Genomic DNA, 24102 nt, shown 5'->3' with positions numbered 1-24102 from the left:
TGGAATGGGTTAACTAGGAAAATTGTTTTCTGAATTACAAGTCACTTGAATACAGTTCAGAAGCTAAAATAATTCTCATCGAGCAACATGTTGATTACCATGGTAAGGCTTTTTCAATTGCCTCAAAGAAAGCCACAATGAAGAATCAGCAGTCTGCATTGCAAGACTTGCATGTTTAACAGTCTGAATAATTGTACGAAGTTCTCATCGAATCATTTTTCTAAAGATTATACTGAAGATACCAGAGCAGCACACACCTACTGAAAGGCAGCAAACCACTATTAGAAGCTTGATCGACACACAGAAAGTGCTGGAGGAACTCAGCACGTCAGGCAGTATCAGTGGTAATGAATAAACAGTTACCGTTTCAGGCTGCGAACCTTATTCAGGACTGGAAAGAAAGGGGGAAGACACCAGAGTAAAAAAGTGGTGGGAGGGGAAGGAGGACAGGCTAATGTGAAGCCATGTGGGTGGGAAAGGTTAAAGGGCAAGAGAAGAAGGAATTTGATAGGAGAGGAGAGTGGTCCATGGAAGGAAAGGAAGTTGGAGGGGCACCATGGGGAGGTGAGAGGCAAGTGAGGAGAAGGAGTAAGAGGCCAGAGTGGGGAATAGAAGAAGAGGGAAAACACTTTTACTGGAAGGAGAAATTGATGTTCATACAATCGGGTTGCAGGCTATCCGGATGAAATAGGAAGCCTTACTCCTCCACCCTGAGAGTAGTTTCATCATGGCACAAGAGGAGGCCATGGACTGACATATTGGAACATGAATGGGGACAGCAATTAAAATGGCTGGCCACCAGGAAGTTCTGTTTTTGGCAGATAGGGCACAGGTTTTCAACATTTTGTGTGTATTGCTCTAGATTTCCAGCATCTGCAGAATCTCTTGTGTTTATGATTTACTAATAGAAGTTTTGAATTTTTTTGTTTAATTGCACATGTATACTTCAGTTATTTCTATATGGTTCATTGTAAATTGACTGTAAATAGTGATAGTTGTGTCCTCTTTAGAAATGCTAAGTGCAATTTCTAAATTTTGACACAGAGAAACAATGGAGACAATTTTTCAAGGTAGTTGAAATACTGATGAAGATGGGGCATAATTTTCAAGGAAAGATTTAAGAAGTTGGAATAAAAATAGATAAACAGGAATTCTGAATTAACACAAGCAAGAGAAAACCTGCAGATGCTGGAAATCCCAGCAACACATACAAAATGCTAGAGGAACTTAGCAGGCCGTTAGATGCTGCCTAGCCTGCTGAGTTCCTCCAGCATATTGTGTGTGTTGTTCTGAATTAACACTGCTGTGAGTCTACAGTATGTTCACTCTAAAGACTGTCCTCTTTTTAAGAGCAGGTGAGGATTAACTTAGAGCTCTTAGCAAAGATATGCATGTGCTTGGATTTTTTTTATTTTTGTAAATTTTACCTGACAGTAAACAGTAGCAAAAATCCAGTTTGAATAAAATAAATTTTGCTGACTGAAAACACAGACCCCTTGAGTCTGTACATTCCAGGCTTTTTGAGCCTTTGTTGCTACATTCACACTCCTTCACTAAAGTGTTTTGAAGATTAGATGTTTTGGTTTGATAAAAAGTATTCGATCTAAAGCTATGATGTGGAACATATCAAAGCAGACTATGATGGATTATAAATCTGCTCAGAAATAAAATTTTTCATTGACCATTCTTTTTTGATAGAAACACAGGTTTTATTAATGCAATAAATGGATGTTAACAATTATTTTCTTAATTTGAAAGAGGTTTACCCTGTATGTCTTGATTATCTTGTACAAAGTACATGTAGTTTTATAGCAGGTCTTAAAATACAAGGTAGAGTGTGAGACATTTAGAGTAGCATTATTAGTGTAACAGGTAAACTACATTATGAGATACTGTTCTCATAATGTCCCTAGTTTGGTTTCTTTTGGGCTGCCAGTATAAAGGAAAATAACTCTTTTAGTAAATACATGGTGTCCCATTTGGACATTTAGTAATCAGTAGCTGACTTTTAACGCCTTTGCAATCTGGGGTGTTCCAGCACTTGTGATCTAGGCTGCTCCGGTACTTGGAATCCAGGGCTCTCTGTCCTCCCAAGTTCTGACTCTTCAGAAGAACTTTTGGATGGAGAGGGTAAGCAAGTGTATTTCACCATCGGTGAATGTTCAGGCTTCCACATCACCCACATATTACATATAATTATTTCCTATTCAGGACAAAGAAAATAGCATTTATTTCATGTAATTAATGTGCTGCCTGTTCATTATGCAAATAGTTTGAGCTTGCTATGGAGCCAATGGATTTCATTTTTGAATAATTTACCTGGGTTGGGATCTCATGGAGAAGAACAGTGTAGGTAAATTGAAGAAATTTGTCTGTCTTGATCTGAAAGATAGATGTTTAATTATTAAAACATGAAATGAAAATGCCACAAATCAGCAATGCCCAGTGATGGATAGTTATTTTGATTTCTTACCCATTGGTTAATTTTCCGTATTTGAAGCATGTTATACCTCTTAATTTCAGTGGATTTTTGCCACATTATATAGCTGGCACTAACTTTTGACAGTTGCCAGATTGGCATCATTTCAGGGCTTATAAATCCAAAATTATCTGATGTTCAGAGGGGAGAAAATAGTTTTAAAGTCATAATATTTTCAGAACATTTTCTTAATGCTAATGCTACTAAACGTGTAACTAAGACATCATACCAGGAATATTTCCGCCTATCACCGGGTCTTCCTTATTTCTCAAATTGAAGAAAAATTCATTTTCTTTCTTTAAGCTGTCATTCTTGAGGTCTCTTAAATCACACTGCAGAGATACATCTGGAGTATTTTTCTTGTAAAAGGATACATGTGCTACACAGGTTTCAGTAACCTATGATGAAAGACAATGATTTTAATTTTCAGTTTAGTTCTGTAGTATCATTTCCATCACTTGGCTCTGTTTATTCTTTTGAGGCAAGGGTGCTTAGACCCTAGTTTAGTTGTTTGAAACAGATAACTACAAATGATTCATGTGATTCCCTACTGCGAAAAGCACATTACCAAAATCAAATTACGTATAAAAGAAGATTTATTTGTTTAAAACTGGACAAAGAATATTGCATGCATGACATAATTTTAGTATTGATATTCTACTTACATTTGAGGAGCTTTCATTTTTCACTTCAAATTCAAGGTGGTACTTGTTTCCAAGATTGAAAATTCCCTAGCGAAATAAATTGTGTTATTGTGGTTCTTTGATAAGTCATTCTTGCTCCTGTTACGAACCCCGTAGCTGGGTCACTTACCAGCAAAGATAGAGAGGTCCATTGAAGTCGGATGGTACTATTTTTAACAGTATTTATTGATAAAGATACACAAAAATAAGATCAATGCAAACATACAGATAATATACATTGTCAATACTAAATCTAAACGCGTGGGTATACTAATAATCAATAAGAAATAGCTCTATCGTTGTCTAGGGGATAATGTATTGTCCGATGGAAATATAAAAGTCACTGTTAGTTCATTCAAGCTGCAGCATTTTGTGGTTTGAGAGAAAGACGGGTTTAAAACCTGCCTAGGCCTTTTATGATGTCAATCCTTCGAGACTTTGGGAGTTGGTTTCCCAGTTGTTAGCTAAAAGCTGTTTTTCCGTGGTAAGGGCACCGGTTCCGGGGCAAATGGAACCGAACGCACATGGCCTCCCCACCGGCTTCCACTATTACGGGATCGCTAGCGTTTTTTCTGGTGCGTCTGAAGGGGCTGTTCCCACAGACCTTCTTTTATCCTGACTCACAGGGTCTCTGATGTCAATCAGGTTGGGGTGAGGCAATCCCTCCCTCAACCAGCCCACTTTGCCTGAGGGCTTCCACGTTGCACAGTATTGCAATACACAAGTTCGTCTCCAAGAGACAATGGGACAATGGCTGTTTCCCATAGCTTTATATCGCCGGGGGAACAAGACATTCCACACGTCTCTCTCTCATTTCCTGGATCTCCTGACCCAAATCAATAGTGATCTTGCGATTCTCACAAAGGAGGGGGCTACCCCACACCCTTTGGCCCCTCAGAGCTGTGGTACATTCATAACACCCCCTTTCTTCAAAGCGTTTTCACCAGCGGTGAAACGAAGTAGTACAGAGTCTTACAGGATTTTAGAATCTAACACAATACAAAAGCTTTTCCTTTTCACTACAGAGTAATACAGTTATACATTCAATTCAGAATCTAAACAGTTAACGATTACAGGGTCACTTCCTTTAATATCTTAACCTCTTGTACCTTACTAAAGTCTTGTAGCATCAGACTTCAATTTAATAACCACCTATTTTTATTTCTTTCCTTCAGCAAACAAAAACTAAGGAGTTGTGATCTTAGCTTACGTGTATCTACAAAAGTTCATGCAAATACTAATCTTTCTGTTGCTTTCAAACTTAACAGGCAGGCTTCCATGGGGTTGTCTTTATTATTCACATGCTTTGTCGAAATCCCGTAAAACCAGCTTTTGCTATTTAAAAATGGCGTCCCCCATTAACCATCGCCTCTTTTCCGGTTAGTTCCCACGGGGGGAGCTTGGGTACCCTGGCGAAATAAGCTCTCGCCCGCTTCTTCCATAGGAGTTGTTTTATCAACACTGTGTCCCAAACTTAGACCATCTTCTGAATTTCCACCCAATTCTTTAATTTTACCCAGGTTGCTAGCCCTCTCTTCAGGACCCTTCAGGCTATTAGTTTTCAGTTCGAACTCTTTGTTCAAGCAGCATTTCAAATTCTGCCTTTTCACACCACACTCTGGAATAACAATAGCATGGGGGGCCCTGTCATCTTCCAACTTAATCTGTAAGTCTGTAAGCAGGTTTTTAATTTTTTTCATTCAATTTGGGAAATACATATTTCCCGTTTCCTTCAATAATAATATTTATCTCCCCACTTTTAGTCTCCGCATTAACTTTTAACCCACCATTGGGCACAATCACCTGGGAACTCTCACTTCCCACTATTACCAAGGTTAACCCTTTCTTCACTGAACCACGTCTATCTGACCCACAAAGACGGCCTTCCCTGTCAACGGAATCAAATACCTCAGACTTTTTCTGAGCTCCAGTACTAGGTTTAGTACCACGTGCATCCACATCTTGGACACACTCAAACGGGATATTTGCCTCTTTCAGGCTTTCAGTACCCATACCCGGTCCAAATTCTAATTTCCCCTGATTCTCCCAGCTACTCTCTGGGCAACTCCCTTCCGGAGTAAACTCAACCCCGCGGGCTGAAACAACCTCAACTGCCAACCCAGCAGACCTCTTCAAGGTAAGGGCACCCTTTTCATCTAGGACTACCCTCATTTCATTATCGGGAACACCTCTAGCATTTTCAACTTCTTCAAACAGTTCTGCCAACCCAGACAGATCATCCAGGTCCAACCCTGGACCTTTTAACAGCTCTAGCTGTTTCTCATCTTTATATTCTGCCCCTAGAACTTTTCTCCTCGCTAAGGGCAGGTCTACCTCCTCTCCCTTACCCTCTTTTACTTTACTACTCTTCGTTTTACCACCCTCTAAACCCTCATTGTACGGGGTCGGTAAAAACGTCTTGGCCAAATCGGAACTGGCCGGATTTAAACTGCTCCCTTTCTCAGCTGCCTCTCTCGACATGCTGCGAGTGATCGCGCATGCGGGATAGATCTTGGAATCTAGGGGCGGGTCCGCAACACTCACCGGCCAGCTGGTCATCGTCATGGCTGCCCAAACCTTACCACCTGCTAAATCGTTACCGAGAAGGACGTCCGCGTCAGTTCTCGGGAATTCTGATCGCACCCCTACTTCAACTGGTCCAGACACCAGCTCACAATCCATAATGACCTTATGTAAGGGCACCATTTCTGTCCCTTTGCTTATCCCTTTCACAGCTACCATTCCCGTCTTGCGACCAAAATCTAGTACCTTACTGCTGATCAACGACAGCTCAGCCCCCGTGTCTCTCCAGATCCATACTGGAACTGGTGTGTCTCCCTCCCTCACAGACAGGGTTCCATTTGACAGACAAGTCTCAGGCCCTTCTTGTACTCTGTCTACCCGGGGCTCTCTTGTCGATTTACTGATTACCACGGCACATCCGATAGGGACTGCTGCTTTCCCTTTTCCTGTCTCTTTCCTAGGAGCAAAGCACCTAGATGCAATATGCCCCCCCCCCCCCTTCCACAATTAAAACAGATCAAGCCCGGAAATCTCTGGCCGTCTGGCCTTTCCCCCTCAACATTACCACTAGCTCCCGGCGGGACCTCTGCCTCAGCCAGCGGGCTTTCTCGATCGTTCCCACGGTCTCTCTGGGAACTTTTATTCAAGGAAAACTTTGTCTTGTGGGTTAGGGCATATTCATCTGCGAACCTAGCAAATTCTGAGATGGACTTATTTGGCTTCTCATTCAAATACAACCGGATATCCTCCGAAACACAACCTTTAAATTCCTCAATCAGAATTAACTCCCTGAGACGCCAATTATCCTCTGCCACTATCTCTGCTGTGCACCAACGGTCCAAGAGCACCCCCTTCTCATAGGCAAACTCGGTATACGTCTGATTCCATCCTTTCTTTAAATTTCTAAACTTTTGTCTATACGCTTCAGGTACTAACTTGTAACTCCGGAGAATGGCCGCCTTTACTTTGTCATAACTTTCCCCCTCTTCCTCCTCCATGGACAACGCTGTATATGCCCGCTGTGCCTTCCCTTTTAACACACTTTGTAACAATGCCACCCACTGATCTCTGGGCCACTTCTGATTCACTGCCACCTTTTCAAAAAGCAAGAAATAACTATCAACATCCGTCTCCTCAAACGGAGGGACTAACCTCAACTCCCAACTAACATTAAACCGTTCCTCTCGGTCTGACCCGTTTTTTTTTTAACTTTTTTTATTGAGTTTTCAAATAATTACAGAAATAAAAGAAAATATATGAAAAAATATATATATCCTCTTCCCCCCTCCCCCCTAGTGCCTGGATATCGGAAGATCTCCACATGCTCCATGGAGTTCGTAATAACTTTAGTATATATATTTATTTATTTCCCCAAATAACCAATTATTTCATCTTCGGAGCACCTATATATTTAATCCTGTCTCTTGTAAATAAGGGTGCCAAATTTTCAAAAATGTTTCATATTTATCTCTTAAATTATAAGTAATTTTTTCAAGTGGAAGACAGCCATAAATTTCCTTCTTCCAACGATCTATATTTAAGTATGTATCCGATTTCCAAGTAACTACAATAGCCTTTTTGGCTACTGCCAGTGCAATTTTTATAAATTCTTTCTGATATTTATTCAATTTGGGTTTCGGTTTTATCCCTTCAATATCGCCTAGTAAAAATAATATTGGATTATGTGGAAGTTGTGTTCCAATAATCTGTTCCAATAAAACTCTTCAATTTGTCCAAAAAGGTTGAATTTTAGAACAAGACCAAGTAGAATGTAAAAAAGTACCGATTTCTTGGTTACATCGGAAACACTGATGGGATAAATTTGGGTTTAATTTATTTATTTTTTGTGGTATGATATATAATTGATGTAAAAAATTATATTGCACTAATCTTAACCGGACATTTATTGTATTTGTCATACTATCAAGACATAGTCTTGACCAATTTGTTTCTTCAATTTTAATATTCAAGTCACTTTCCCATTTTTGTCTTGACTTATGGACTCTTTGTTTAATTGCCTGTTTTTGAATCAAGTTATACATACAAGAGATAAATTTTTTAATCTTTCCTTTTTGAATTAAAGTTTCTATTTCATTAGATTTCGGCAATAACATTGTTTGACCTAATTTTTCTCTTAAATAAGCCCTTAGTTGGAAGTAACAAAAAAGAGTGTTGTTTGATACTTTATATTTATTCTTTAATTGATCAAATGACATTAATATACCTCCTTCAAAACAATCTCCTATATATCTAATCCCTTTTTGAAACCAATTATATATAAGTTGATTATCCATTGTAAAACGAATAAGTCTATTTTGAATTAAAGATCTCTTTGCTAATAAAGATTTCTTTGTCTCATCATCAACATTTATCTTATTCCATGTCAATCAAATGTTTTAATATAGGAGATTCTTTCTTTTCTCGTATCCATTTAGATTCCCATTTATATATAAAATCTTCTGGTGTATTTTCTCCTATTTTATCTAGTTCTATTCTAATCCATGCCAGTCCATCTTTCTCAAAAAAAGATGCAATAAATCTATGTTGATTTGCTTTATAATAATTCTTAAGATTTGGAAGTTGTAACCCTCCTAGATCAAATTTCCATGTCAATTTTTCCAACGATATTCTTGACATCTTACCTTTCCAAAGAAACTTCCTGTCATATTTGTTTAACTCTTGAAAAAACTTCTGAGGTAGTTGTATTGGTAGTGATTGAAATAAGTATTGTAGCCTAGGGAATATATTCATTTTTATGGTATTTACTCTACCTACCATTTATCAAGATCTTCTTGAATTTTTTTCAGTAATGGTAAGTAATTTAATGTATATAAGTTCTTTATATCATTATCAACTCTTATACCTAAATATTTTATACCATTTGCCGGCCATCTAAATTGAGTTATTAATCGACATTGACTATAATCTCCTTTTCTTAGTAAGAGGTAAAATTTCACTTCTGTCCCAATTTATTTTATAACCTGATATTTTCCCATATTCTTCTAATCTATAGGATAATTTAAGCAATGAGTGCAATGGGTTTGTTAAATAAAGCAGAACATCATCAGCAAATAAGTTAATCTTGTATTCTTCCTGATTAACTCTAAAACCCTTAATATCTGGGTCCATTCTAATTAATTCAGCTAATGGTTCTATCGCCAACATGAATAAAGCAGGTGATAATGGACAACCTTGCCTAGTTGACCTTGTTAACTGAAATGGTGTTGAAATTTGACCATTTGTCACTACTTTAGCTTTGGGATTAGTATTTTAAACCATTTTATAAAAGATACTCCTAATCCATATTTTTTTAATACTTTAAATAAAAAATCCCATTCCAATCTATCAAATGCTTTTTCTGCATCTAAAGCAACTGTCACACTCATTTCCTCCCTCTTTTGCACCAAATGAATTATACTAAATAACCGAGTTACATTATCTGCTGATTGTCTATTTTTAATAAATCCTGTTTGATCCATATGTACTAATTTTGGTAAGTATTTCGATAATCTGTTAGATAAGATTTTTGCTGTTATTTTATAATCAGTGTTTAATAAAGAAATAGGTCTATATGATGCTAGTTTTAAAAGATCTCTATCTTTTTTTGGCAATACTATTAAAATAGCTATCGAAAAAGATTCTGGAAGTTTATGCATTCTTTCCGCTTGATGTATTAACTCCATAAAAGGAGGAATTAATAAATCTTTAAACTTTTTATAAAATTCAGGCAGAAAACCATCTTCTCCTGAAGATTTATTTCTTTGAAGTGATCCTAGGGCTTCTTCGACCTCTTTCAATGTAAAAGGCATATCTAATCCCTTCTGTTCTTCCGTATTTAATTTTGGAAGAGTTATTTGTGATAAAAACCTTTCTATCTTGACATTATCATTTTGTGATTCTGATTTATACAACTCAGAATAAAAATTTTTAAACGTTTCATTAATTTCTAAAGGTTTATAAGTAATTTTATTTACTCTTGTTTGAATTGCATTTATTGTTTTAGAAGTCTGGTCTGTTTTTAACTGCCATGCAAGGACCTTAGGTGATCTTTCACCTAGTTCATAATATCTCTGTTTAGTTCTCATAATTGCTTTTTCTGTTCGATATGTCTGGAGTGTATTATATTGTAACTTCTTATTAATAAGTTGTCTTTGTTTTTCTGTCATATTTCTTTGAGATTCTTTTTCAAATTTTGTAATCTCTTTTTCCAATTGATCTATTTCTATCATATATTCCTTCTTAATTTTAGAAGTATAACTTATTATCTGACCTCTCAAATATGCCTTCATTGCTTCAACAATATAAATTTATCATCAACTGAATGTGAATTTGTATCTAAAAAGAACCGAATCTGCTTTTTCATAAAATCACAAAAATCTTGACGTTTTAGTAATATTGAATTAAATCTCCATCTATAAATTGATTCCTCTTTATCTGTCATTATCAAAGGAGAATGATCTGACAATATTCTTCCGCATTTTTCACTCTATCTTGAATATTCGTTGATAATAGGAAAAAAATCTGTCCTTGAATATGTTTTATGTCTATTTGAATAAAATGAATAATCTCTTAATTTTGGATAAATTCTTCTCCACATATCAATCAAATTTAAGTCTTTCATCAATGATAGAGTTAATTTTACTACTTTTGATTTTGTGACAACCTTTGTTGATCTATCTAAAACTGGATCTAGACAAAAGTTAAAATCTACACCTGTTAATATTTTGTCATGTGCATTAGCCAAATTCAAAAAGACCTCTTGTATAAATTTTACATCGTTTGCATTTGGTGCATAAATATTCATAGGAGTCCATAGTTCTGAAAAAATTTGACAATGTATAATTACATATCTCCCCGTCGAATCAATTAATACGTTTTGTATTTTAATTGGTAAATTTTTATTAACCAAAATTGCAACTCCTCTCGCCTTTTAATTAAATGAAGCTGCAATAACATTTCCAACCCAGTCTCTTTTTAATTTCTGATGTTCTATGTCTGTTAAATGTGTTTCTTGTAAAAAAGCTATATCTGTTTTCATTTTTTAAAGGTATGTTAAAATTCTTTTTCTTTTTACCGGTCCATTAAGCCCATTAACATTAAAACTTTAAAAATTCAGTAAATTAGTCATTATTTTTAATTACGTCACTCCAATCTATAATAATACCTAATCTTTCAACTTTCGTGGTATCTTGGGAAATCTTTTTGAAATTCTCCATGTTGCTATGTGTGTCCCCACCGATCATCCAGGCAGAAAGATAGAAGAAAAATAGAGTATAAAGAAAAAAACAAAATACCCCCTACTAATGTTGCGAAAAAAAAGAACACAACATTACCCCCCTCTGATGTACGGGTCATGGCGATCGCCATGATTACACACGTGAATCCCGCAGTAATCGATCCAAAGCTCCCCAGTCCCCCCGCAACATAAAAAAGTATATATATAAAAGAAGAAAAAAAAATACTATTCTCAATTAGTATTTCTGAAATTTTGCTTTTCTCCCCTGTATCCTCCTTAAATGTCCATCACTTCCGTTCACTGTCTCTATCTTCATCTTTAATCCATTACGTTGGAAATCTCTATGTGTAATTAGTGAATAAATGGAAGTTTTTGTGCAAACTCCTCCGCTTCTCGATAATCGGTAAAAAATCTTCTTTTTCCCTCCTCCAAAAAAATTATCAGTGTTGCTGGGTGATGCATTATAAATTTATAACCCTTTTCCCATCAGACTTTTTTCGCTGGGTTAAATTCCTTCTTTCTCTTCAAAAGATTATAACTTATATCAGGATAAAAAAGAACTGCCTTCCCTTCTATCATCATTGGCCCATTTCTCTTTTTGGCACATTGGGCAGCCGCCTTCAGGATCTTTTCTTTATCTTGGTATCTTAAGCATTTTATCAAAATTGATCGTGGATTTTGATCAGCTTGAGGTCTTGACCTTAAGGCTCTATGAGCCCTTTCAATCTCAATTAGAGTTTCTCCATCCATTTCCAATTTTTCAGGGATCCATTTTTGAAAAAAATTTATTGGATCTTCTCCTTCTATATCTTCTTTAAGTCCAACAATTTCAATATTGTTTCATCTACTAAAATTTTCAAGCTTATCAATTTTTTCCATAAATTGTTTTCTTTCTGATGTCCAGGCAGTAGTATCATTTTCCATTTTATTCATTCTTTCAACCATGTCTTCTGTTGTAGTTTCCAAATCTATAATTCTCTTTTCCATTTTTTCCAGTCTTTTTGTCATTTTATCAAACATAATCTCCATATTTGTCATTTTTCTTTTGATTACTTTTAAAGCGCCTAATTTACACATTATTTGCATCAAAGTCTTTTCTATATTTCCAGAAAAACTTTTACCTCCATCTTCGTCTGATTTTTCCAGAGAATCTGACTCTCCCTCAGATTCACTTTCACTTTCGGTTTCAGTCGTAACTGGGATTTGTAGTTCTGGTTGCTCTCGTTTGCCCATGCTCCTTGCTTCACATTTGCGCAGTTCTCGTTGGTCTTTTTCGTTAGGATTGATCGATGTTGCCGCAGTTTCCTGTTCTGTATCGCTGGAGGTGAAATGTACCTGAGCCCACGGTTCTTTGGCAGAAGTGGGCCTTGATTCTGTTCCAACTTGCGATGCCTTTACGGTCGTAATTTTCTTCATCTTCTGTTTGTGAGGCATAACTTGAAACAATCCGGAGTAGTTTATAAGTAACTTTTAGAAAGTATTGACTGACTTTTCTTCACATAAACATTAATTTATTGATTTTTTACAGGACAGCTGGGATCCAGTGTCTCGATCCTACATCATCACGTGACGTCCCCCCCTCTTGGTCTGACCCTTGATCTCTTCGCCCTTGCCTTAACTTCTCCATCTCCAAGTCATGTTTCCTTTGTTTCTCTGCCTCCCCATACTCTCTTTCCTTCTCAGCTCTCTCTCTCTCTTTCTCAGCTGCTTCCAGCTGTTTTAACTGAATTTCATGCTCTCTTTGTTTCTCCCGTTTCCTGCTCCCGTTTCACCTCTAACTCCTTTAGCTGGAGCGCATGCTCCCTTTCTCTCTCGGCCCTTTCTCCTTCTCAGCTGCCTCCAGCTGCTTTAACTTAATTGCATGTTCCAACTTTAATTTCTCCAACTCTAACTGAGCCGTCCCACTACCTGGTACCTTTTCGGGGATATTTTCCAATACCTCAGCTGCAAGCACATTCTTCCCAATATAATACTGAGTTATTGCCCTTCGCACCTCCCGCTTTTTCATTGACGACCTCACCTCTGCGAGGTTTAACCCCTTCGCCAAATTTATCAAGTCTGATTTGGTGGCCGCCTTTAGCGCCTCCAGAGTCGGGTTTTCTATAAATTCACCCACGTCCATCTTTGCTGGTTTCCCGTCTGGCTACCCACGTAACCAGATCCAAGGTTTGGACTTACAAGCCCGATTCACTGGCCTCCCAATTTGGTGTCAAATCCCGAGACGAGAACTCCAATTTTGTTACGAACCCCGTAACTGGGACACTTACCAACGGTTATGCCTGCAGCCCCCTCCTTTGTGAGAATCGCAAGATCACTGTTGGGTTGGGTCAGGGGGACCAGGAAATGAGAGAGAGAGAGAGACGTGCGGAACGTCTCGATCCCCGGCGATGTAAAGCTACAGGACATGGCCATTGTCGCCGGAAGGCGAATTTTGTGGATTGGAGACTGTATTACGTGGGTGCCCTCAGGCAAAGTGGGCTGGTTGAGGGAGAGATTGCATCACCCCCAACCTGATTGACATCTACGACCCTGCGAGTCAGGATAAAAGAGGGTCTGGGGGAACAGCCCCTCAGACGCACCAGAAGAAACGCTAGCACTCCCGTGATCGCAGGACGCCATTTGAAGGAGGCCACGTGCGTTCAGTTCCGTTGCCTGGAACTGGTGGCTGGTAACACGGAAAACGGCTTTTAGCTAACAACAGGGAAACCAACTCCCCGACTCACGGATTAGCATCATAAAGGACCTGGGCAAGTTTAAACTGTCTCTCTCTTAAACCCAAAACGCTGCAGCTGGAACGAACTAACAGTGACTGTTATATTTCCATCGGACAATGCATTATCCCCGAGACAACGATAGAGCTATTTCTTATTGGTTATTATTATACCCGCGCTTTAGATTTTGTATTGACGACGTATATTATCTGTATGTTTGCATTAATCTTATTTTTGTGCCCCTTTATCAATAAATACTTTTAAAAATAGTACCATCAGACTTCAACGGACCTCTCTATCTTTGCTGGTAAGTGACCCAGTTACGGGGTTCATAACACAACAAAGATAGAGAGGCCCGTTGAAGTCTGATGGTACTATTTTTAACAGTATTTATTGATAAAGATACACAAAAATAAGATCAATGCAAACATACAGATAATATACGTCATCAATACTAAATCTAAACGCGCGGGTATAATAATAATCAATAAGAAATAGCTCTATCGTTGTCTAGTGGATAATGTATTGTCCAATGGAAATATAAAAGTCACTGTTAGTTCGTTCAAGCTGCAGCATTTTGTGGCATGAGAGAAAGACGGGTTTAAAACTTACCCAGGCCTTTTATGATGTCAATCCTTTGAGACGTTGGGAGTTGGTTTCCCCGTTGTTAGCTGAAAGCCATTTTTCCGTGGTAAAGGCACCGGTTCCGGGGCAAATGGAACCGAACGTACGTGGCCTCCCCACCGGCTTCCGCTATTACGGGATCACTAGCGTTTCTTCTGGTGCGTCTGTAGGGGCTGTTCCCACAGACCCTCTTTCATCCTGACTCACAGGGTCTCCGATGTCAATCAGGTTGGGGTGAGGCAATCCCTCCCTCAACCAGCCCACTTCGTCTGAGGGCTTCCACATAGCACAGTATTGCAATACGCAAGTTCGTCTCCAAGAGACAGTGGCCGTTTCCCGTAGCTTTATATTGCCGGGGGAGCAAAACATTCCGCACGTCTCTCTCTCATTTCCTGGGTCTCCTGACCCAAATCAATAGTGATCTTGCGATTCTCACAAAGGAGGGGGCTACCCTGCACCCTTTGGCCCCTCAGAGCTGTGGTACATTCATAACACTCCTAATGGAAATATAATTCAGAACACAAAATAATTGTTTCTCATCATCAGCCCTTACCAAAAATTCCCAAGAATAAGAAGCTGGGTACAATTTCACAAAAATAGGTTCTCTAGAATTTGCCCTTTTCCTTACATATTGCAGAAATTAGTTGCAGCTCTTGCCTCCATTAAAAGTACAACAGCTACTGCACCTAGTGGGATTTATTTTGAACAGCTTTGACATTAGACAATAGGTGCAGGAGTAGGCCATTCGGCCCTTCGAGCCAGCTCCACCATTGAATGTGATCATGGTTGATCATCCACAATCAGTACCCTGTTCCTGCCTCCTCCCCATATCCCTTGCCTCCTCTATTTTTAAGAGTTCTATCTAACAGTCTCTTGAAAACATCCAGAGAATTGGCCTCCACTGCCCTCTGAGGCAGAGCATTCCACAGATCCACAACTCTCTGGGTGAAAAAGTTTTTTCCTCAACTCCGTTCTAAATGGCCTACCTCTTATTCTTAAACTGTGGCATCTGGTTCTGGACTCCCCCAACATCAGGAACATGTTTCCTGCCTCTAGCATGTCCAATCCTGTAATAATCCTGACGAAGGGTGTCGACCCGAAACGTTGACTGCTTCTTTCAACAGATGCTGCCTGACCTGCTGAGTTCATCCAGCTTTTTTGTACGTCTTGACTTGACCATCTGTGGTGCAATTTGTGTTCCTTAATAATCTTGTATGTTTCAATCAGATCCCCTCTCACTCTTCTAAATTCTAGTGTATACAAGCCCAGTCACTCCAATCTTTCAACATATGACAGTCCCGCCATCCCGGGAATTAACCTCCTGAACCTACGCTGCACTCCTTCAATAGCAAGAATGTCCTTCCTCAAATTTGGAGACCAAAACTGCATACAGTACTCCAGGTGTGGTCTCACCAGGGCCCTGTACAACTGCAGAAGGACCTCTTCGCTCCTATACTCAACTCCCCTTGTTATAAAGGCCAATACGCCATTAGCTTTCTTCACTGCCCACTGTACCTGCATGCTTACTTTCAGTGACAGATGAACAAGGACATCCAGATCTCGTTGTACTTCCCCTTTTCCTAACTTGACTCCATTTCGATAGTAATCTGCCTTCCTGTTCTTGCCACCAAAGTGGATGACCTCACATTTATCCACATTAAACTGCATCTGCCCACTCACCCAATTTGTCCAAGTCACCCTGCATTTTCATAACATCCTCCTCACATTTCACACTGCCACCTAGCTTTGTGTCATCTGCAAATTTGCTAATGTTACTTTTAATCCCTTCAGCTAAATCATTAATGTATCTTGGAAGTAGCTGCGGTCCCAGCACCAAGCCTTGTAGTACCCCACTAGTCACTGCCTGACATTCTGAAAGGGACCTGTTAATCCCTACTCTTTGTTTCCTGTCTGCCAACCAATTTTCTATCCATGTCCGTACCCTACCCCCAATACCATGTGCTCTAATTTTGCCCACTAATCTCCTATGTAGGACTTTATCAAAGGTTTTCTGAAAGTCCAGGAACACTACATCCACTGGCTCCTCCTTGTCCATTTTCCTAGTTACATCCTCAAAAAAATTCCAGATGATTAGTCAAGCATGATTTCTCCTTCATAAATCCATGCTGAATTGGACCAATCCTGTTACAGCTATCTGAATGTGCCGCTATTTCATCTTTTATAATTGACTCCAGCATCTTCCCCACCACTGATGTCAGGCTAACTGGTCAATAATTCCGTTTTTTTCCTCTCCCTCCTTTCTTAAAAAGTGGGATAACATTAGCTACCCTCCAATCCATAGGAACTATAGAACATTGGTAAATGATTATCAATGCGTCCACGATTTCTATAGCCACCTCTTTAAGTACTGGGATGCCCTGAGATGCAGACCATCAGGTCCTGGGAATTTATCAGTCTTCAGTCCCATCAGTCCCATTTGGGTTAAGAGGATATGCCTGTTTGCTGTGTTTTTAAAGCTGTTCACCAAAACACCAAATAACCAAAGAGATGGGGGCAGGCTACTAAAAAGAGGGAAGCCATTGTGAATCCCTCAAGCCACTGACTTTTCATTGGGCAAATTAATGGAGATAGCTCTTTATAAATAATTTATCTCTGATCTTTAAACAATCCCTTTGAGACCTTCAAGCATTGAGTCCAGCTGCTGCAATTAGGTCCTATATTTCATGACTTTCATTGAAGGAGGTTTCCAGAAAAAGAGTATGACCTATTTGTCATTCTTTGTTGTGCCTTGATAGTGGTGATGGGAGTTGATATTCTAAGTTTGGCTAGTCATCTAATGTTGAGGAAGACTGTGGCTCAGTCTAACTGGTCATTCTTCATCAACTTTACAACTTAGAATCAGTACAAGGATTGGTCTTATCAAAATTACTCTAAACATGTGTAAGTGGCATTGCTGATCAGCCAAACTTGCCTGTGTACAGGCACTCACCATCACTTTAGCTTGTGCTACACTAGACAACAACCTTGAGAAGTCCAACAAAAGCTCAAGGAATAAACAATGAACATGTTTATAATAAATACAACATAAATACACTGAGAAGCATCAAATAACAGAATAGTGCAAAATATAGCAACGCAAACTGAGGTATGCAGAAAGAAATCCTAAAGTCACAATAACAGAAGAAGAAGAATCATAGGTTCATGACACTGGCATTACCACTGTGAAGGGAATGTGAATGAGGTGATAGCAGTGGGGAAGAAGCTGTTCTTGAGTTTAGTCATCCCAGGTTTCAGGCTCCTGTAACTTTCCCTTGTGTGTAGAAGAGAGAAAAGGGAATGGTGAAGGTGGTAGGCATCTCTGAGACTGCCAGCCTGCCTGATGCAATGCACTATTAAGATCGACTGGATGGATGGATGTGATGAGCCTCTGATAGACTGAATAGTGTTTGCCACAGTCTGAAATTTATATTAATAAAAGTGTTCAAATGGCAACCCAGTACAAGATGTATGTGCCAACACTTAAAACAAAATGTTGATTTGCCTGTCATAGTTTATAAACTATGTGCCTTTTGCTTATTTTGTTCAGATGAAGAAAACCAAATGAAAGGCAAGTAATGTTAGAAAATCATAGTCTTTAAGCAGAATGGGCTCAGAATGCAAAAATGAAATGTAATGGGTTAATTTTTATTGTGAAAAATTGAATGTTTTGAGCTTCATTTTCAACAGTGTTAAAACAAGTATCCGGCAATACACATGGTGGTAACACTGATACCGATCAACCATTTTATTAAAATCATAGACTTGTACAGCATAAAAACTGGCAATTTTGCCCAACGTTCATTCTAACCAGTGGGTACCCTTCCTTTTTAACCCCATCACCCAAAATTTGGTTCATAGTCTTCTTAGCAATTTAAGCATAAATTTTGACACTTGCTGTCAGCAATTCAGTTTCAATTGCACCATCAGGCAGTGGTTTCTAAGTTTTGTCACTCTCTGGGAGAAGAAGATCTCCCTTGTATCCCATCTGAATCTTCCCCTTACCCTATGTCCTTTAGTTTTTCTACCTCTAACATGGAAAAGGGTTTCCTGCAATCTATCCATCCATATTGCTAGAGCAAACATGAGGAAATCTGCAGATGCTGGAAATTCAAACAACAACACACACAAAATGCGGTGGAACACAGCAGGCCAGGCAGCATCTATAGGGAGAAGCGCTGTCGACGTTTTGGGCCGAGACATCAACAGCGCTTCTCCCTATAGATGCTGCCTAGCCTGCTGTGTTCTACCAGCATTTTGTGTGTGTCATCCATATTGCTCATTGTTTTATATATCTTGTTCATGTTTCTTTTCAAAATCCTAGTAAATCTCTCCCTGCTGTCTCCAGTCTTCTCATATCCTTCCTGTACCTTAGTGACCAGAATGATGCATGGGTTTCTTTGTCAAGAAAGGATTTTGTTTCTAGTAGTCAAGAAAAACAAGATCCTGTTTACAAAAGATCTACTGCAACAAATCTCAATGGAATTTAACATCTCATCCTTGTGGTTTCGATGCTGAGAGAGGAACACCTTATCTATATTAACTTTGATTTGCTATAATTGATGCATGGACAGTTGTGTATAGTTCAATATTTTTGACATTATTATATAAATGTACAGATCATATTCTGATCTCAAACATTTGCCCACTCATGGGGAAAGCTTTGGGCGTACAAGGGAAGAATCTTGAGCTGGAGTCCCTAAGGCAGACCCAAGCTGAGTTCAGTGCTGCCTGGTAACTTCTGCAATACTGCCGTTCCTCTGGGTTCTTTAGATGTGTGGAGAGGGGCAGTTGCTACCTGGGCAACAGCTCTCCATATTGTACTGTGTAGGCTTGCGTATCTCACCAGCAATGAAGCAACATCCATGGTTGACCCTGACCAATGGAGGCCTCACTCACTCACAGTTGAAGAAGCTACAGAAGGTTGTAAATCTAGTCAGCTCCATCTTGAGCACTAGCCTACAAAGTCCCCAGGACATCTTTAGGGAGCGGTGTCTCAGAAAGGCAGCATCCATTATTAAGGACCTCCAGCACCCAGGGCATGCCCTGTTCTCACTGTTACCATCAGGTAGGAGGTACAGAAGCCTGAAGGCACACACTCAATGATTCAGGAACAGCTTCTTCCCCTCCGCCATCCGATTCCTAAATGGACATTGGATCTTTGGACACTACCTCACTTTTTTAAAAAATATGCAGTATTTCTGTTTTTGCACATTTTTAATCTGTTCAAAATATGTAATTGATTTACTTATTATTATTACTTTTATTCTATTTATTATTTTTTCTCTGCTAGATTATATATTGCATTGAATTACTGCTAAGTTAAATTTCACATCACATGCCAGTGATAATAAATATGATTCTGATTCATATACACCCTCAGAGGTAATCCAGTTTAAATTAGAGTTGCAGTGAGAACTTCTGATTTATCATTTGCATCAGTAAATTTTTATGAGATTGCATTCTAATAAATCCCAATGTCAGTTTTTAAGCAAAACAGAGATATAAAGTATATAACTAAAAACTTACAAATTATTTAAGTATATCTGCCATTCCTTAATGTGTTTTAAAAGAATCCAATTAAGATCTAGTAACACACACAAAATGTTGGAGAAACTCAGAAGGCTAGCCAGCATCTATGGGATACAGTTAACGTTTCAGGCCTAGACCCTTCAGCAGAACTGGAAAAAAAAAGACGTGTCAGAATTAGAAGGGCGGGGAGGAAGAAAAACAAGGTGATAGATGAAACTGGGGAGGGACGATTGGACCCAGTCATCCCTCCCCTCTGAGCTCCTTCTTGGTACTTATCCCTGCAAGCAGAATAAGTGCTACACCTGCGCCTCTACCTCCTCCCTCACTATCATTCAGGGCCCTAAACAGTCCTAGGTCAGGCAACACTTCACCTGTGAGGCTGTTGGGGTCACTTATTGTATCCGGTGCTCCCGGTATGACCTTTTGTATATCAGTGAGAACCGAGCAGATTGGGAGACCATTTTGCTGAGCACCTACGCTCCGTCCGCCAGAAAAAGCTGGTTCTTTCAGTGGCCACCCATTTTAATTCCTCTTCCCATTCCGACACCTCTGTCCATGGCCTCCTCTACTCTTGCGATGAAGCCACACTCAGGTTGGAGCAGCAACATCTTATGTTTTGTCTGGGTAGCCTCCAACCTGATGGCATGAAGGTCAATTTCTCGAACTTCCAGTAATGCCCCCCTTCTCTATTCTCCGTCCCCTTTTCCCTCTCTCACCTTATCTCTTTGGTGCTCCTCCCCTTTTTCCTTCTTCCATGAGGTTCTGTCCTCTCCTATTAGCTTCCCCCTTCTCCAGTCTTTTAACTCTTACCAATCAACTTCCCAGCTCTTTAATTCACCCCTCCTCCTCCCAGTTTCACCTATCACCTTGTGTTTCTTCCTCCCCTCCCTTCTAACTCCTCATCATTTTTCCCCAGTCCTGCTGAAGGGTCTCGGCCTGAAATGTCGATTACTTTTTCCCATAGATGTTGCCTAATCTGCTGAGTTCCTCTGCCATTTTGTGTGTGTTGCTTGGATTTCCAGCATCTGCAGATTTTCTCTTGTTTATAATGTAGTATGGATTAACTCAGTGTACTCTGTTCACTGGTCTATTGTCTAGTTAAGAAAGAGTGACTAATGTTTAAGCATGTAAACTGATAGGAAATGACTTTTTCAAAAAAAGCAGAATAATCTGCAAACTTTGAGTTGGATAAATTTTATAGAAATTTTAGTTTAGGTTTCTAAGATTAAATATTATATTGTATTAGTAAATGCAAGAAATCTTTTTGTTGCTAAGCACCATAGATTGAAGCCAAAATAGTTTTTGTACTGTTAAACAGCCTAACCCACCCTGATGTTTGCAGAATAGAGCTGTGTATGTTTTTCATTTCTTTAGTAAAACACTTGGTGTGAACAGTTTGTAAAGCAAATGTACAGTATATACAGGTGATTTAGAAAAAGGTAACTTGAAAATTTGAAAGCAGCCTTCAACTTTAAATCTGCCATTTAGTTTTATAAGCTTACAAACAATGAGTATTATTGAAACTAAAAATGCTAGCTAGTGTGAGTGATATAAGCTGGTAACTATAATGTAAGCTGATTTACTGATTAGTCCCGAATTATTAGTAAAATAAATATTGAGGGTTTTTTTTTTGCACAGTTTCTGAATCAGTAACGAAGCAGTGTCATCTCTTGTTTATGTGCTTTGCATTTTAATTCTGTACACCTACTTTGTAACTTGAATGTCTGGTATGAAACATAATTGATTACAGTTTGCAGCAACAGCACATTCAGAATTTCTTTTTAAAATATATTTTGAGACAACCTTTGCAAATAATAATTTAGAAAGCAAGTGATTATTTTTTAATGTAATCTTACCTCACGATGGACTTCTTTCAGCTTATGTAGCTGATAGAGTCGGTATGGCGATCCATGACGGTAATTTAAGTAATGAATAGCCACACTTGCAGCTTGGTGAGCAAGGCGGTTTCCTACAGAAATTTCAGTATTAGTGCCAGGAATCTCTAAATCGTTTGATTTTGACAATCCATTCAATGATAGTAAGACACAAATGACTAAACCTCGAATCGAGTACATGCTTGAACAAAACCAATCTGGAATTGAACTTTGAGCCTCTACTTTTGTGGAAGGTACAGCTTCAACATTGCGTCAGAATCACGATCTCAACCATTGCGCATTTAATAAATTCTAATGTTTCATGTTCTTTGCCATGACCTTAAAAGCTTGTCTGTAATACCTGACCATTTCCCTTTATCCATTATGCACTGATGATTTTGTTCCTTCTGTGTATCTCAGTTTTAAGAAAAAAAAGATTTCCCTTAACAATTGAAATTTGATGTTCAGTCCAAAATACATTGTAGTGCATTTTTCCTATTTCCCTATTGATAGGAATTTGTAATGCTGTTAATTTCCATCACCTTCAATCTTAAAGTAATAACAGAAGCATCATAGTAACAAATTGATTATTTCCATTACTTGTTTGTCATTGTTGAGAATTATTTTAAATTGCTTGCAGAGAAATTTGAAGTACAGCTGTTTCAAGGAACCCAATACAATTTACAGGTGTATCTCTTGTATTTCCATTTTGTGCTAGCTTAGAAATTTGAAGTGGAGTACTTAGATAGTCCAAAATAAATTACGCATTTAGGATATCAGATAACTACAAAAACTTTCAGAAATGGTTGGGGGAGGGAAGTATGTGTTTGCAAAGCTTGCAAGGCAGTAAACCAAAAAAGCCATTTACACCCTGAGTCCAATGTTTAACCAGTGTATCTCAAATGTCAAATTGAATGAAAGGTTATGTTTGCCTTGGGTCATTTCATCTGGTCACTGTATTTTTACTTGGATAGCTTTGAGTTTTTTACTCCCGTTTGGTGAGTGCAATTTATTTTCCACATGATTAAGTAAATGGCTGACCGGGTGAAGTGAAATAAATGGAGGTGAAATAATGTAATGCAAATCAAAATCTCTTGGATCTCATACTTTCTGTTTAAAATCTGTTAGCACTTTAACATGACAGTGATTATGCAGAAAATATTAAACTTTAGAATTGTTCTGAATTTGATTCATCAGATTGAGGCTTCATTACAGTTATTTGTCTAAGCTAATTAGACAGATATTGAGAAGCATCTGATGAAAGTGTATTCAGGTGTCATTGTTGTAATTAGTTGTCTGCATTTAGTGTTAAATAGTGAAATAAGTTAATTTCAAAAAGCAATTGGTTATCATGTAAGTCATAAGAAGACTGCAGCTTATTTTACATCTTTCCAAAGTTATAGGTCTTTCATACTGAAATGTTTATTAAGAAAACCAAAACCTTTTGGTTCTTGTGCAGGCCCTTTGGCCCACAATGTTGTGCTGATCTTTTAACATATTCTAAGATCAATCTAACATTTTTCCTCCTACATAGCCTCCATTTTGCTGTATTCCATGTGCCTATCTAAGAGTTTCTTCTATGCCCCTAATGTATTTGACTCTACCACCAGCCCCAGCAGGGCATTCCATGTAAAGAACTTATCTGTGACATTCGCCTATACTTTCTCCAATCATCTTGAAGTTATACCCACCCTGGTGAAAAAAACAGTTTCACCCTGAGGAGAAGGTCTCAGACTATCTGTTCAATTTATGCCTCTTATCATCTTGTGCATATCTATTAAGTCACCTCTCATTCTCCGTAACTCTAAAGGAAAAAGGCGTGGTACAAGTTACCTCTCCACTATAATACAGGCAATATGTCTTTAAAGTGTTACGGATTCAGCAACAATAAATATATGAGTGAGGCGGGGGGTTTTATAACAAATAAAACATTTATTAAACACTGAAAAACAAACCCCCAAAAGTAAACAAACCACTAACGTAACCGGAAATCAACTGCTGTGCGGCAGCTTAAACAGTTCTTAAAGGAATAAAGCGAAAACAGTTCTTAAAGCGATGTTGCAAAAGCAGTTCTTCAAAGTAGTACCGCAAAAGTTCAAAATGCTTACAGTCCATTAAAGGAGAGACTTTTTAGACGATTTAAATTCTCTTTCACATCGTGTTGCTGCGATTCCCAGTCGAACTACTTTTCCCACGGAGAATTTACGAAGATGGAAATGAAATGGCTTAAAGGCACTGACCTTTCCTTGACAAAACTATCCAAACCCTTTCTGCTATTCACAGGGGTTATCAGAGGGACAGCCAACGAATTCCTTCCAAATGAGGATCAAACAAGGTCGAACCTGTTTCACCATCGAAATCGACTTTCCTCGATCTTTTAATTCCTGAACTCCGATCTTCACTCTCCACTGATTTTTAACTGGCAGTATGATAAAGAAACTGC

The 24102-nt window shown here is 38.6% G+C and overlaps 2 protein-coding genes across 3 annotated transcripts in view; one reads left to right on the top strand and one right to left on the bottom strand.

Moving 5' to 3' along the window:
- The window catches only part of gfm1 (G elongation factor, mitochondrial 1), a 76052-nt gene that overhangs the window by 37841 nt on the left and 14109 nt on the right, over window positions 1–24102 (top strand). The window lies entirely within an intron of this gene.
- lxn (latexin) lies at window positions 1542–22112 on the bottom strand. 2 transcript variants are annotated; one of them, XM_059947421.1, is made up of 7 exons: window positions 21845–21875; window positions 21642–21754; window positions 3145–3210; window positions 2709–2877; window positions 2474–2610; window positions 2320–2382; window positions 1543–2203 (listed from the first exon to the last, which is right to left on the bottom strand). In XM_059947421.1, the coding sequence occupies exons 1-7, from the start codon at window positions 21858–21860 to the stop codon at window positions 2009–2011; spliced, it is 759 nt and encodes a 252-aa protein (XP_059803404.1). In that variant the 5' UTR covers window positions 21861–21875; the 3' UTR covers window positions 1543–2008. The 2 variants fall into 2 exon arrangements, with proteins under 2 accessions (XP_059803393.1, XP_059803404.1); XM_059947410.1 differs by having other exon boundaries at window positions 1542–2203; window positions 21642–22112.

The sequence above is a fragment of the Hypanus sabinus genome, chromosome 2 (assembly GCF_030144855.1).
Source record: "Hypanus sabinus isolate sHypSab1 chromosome 2, sHypSab1.hap1, whole genome shotgun sequence".
Taxonomy (NCBI): Eukaryota; Metazoa; Chordata; class Chondrichthyes; order Myliobatiformes; family Dasyatidae; genus Hypanus; species Hypanus sabinus.
This window is presented reverse-complemented; position numbering and strand designations above follow the sequence as displayed.

Coding starts and splice junctions, on each gene's coding strand:
- lxn (XM_059947410.1), bottom strand. CDS start 21,860: ATGTACTCGATTCGAGGTTTAGTCATTTGTGTCTTACTATCATTGAAT. Junction 2,611..2,708: donor GATAGGCGGAAATATTCCTG/GTATGATGTCTT, acceptor TCTGAACATCAG/ATAATTTTGGATTTATAAGC. Junction 2,204..2,319: donor TCCATGAGATCCCAACCCAG/GTAAATTATTCA, acceptor TGTCCTGAATAG/GAAATAATTATATGTAATAT.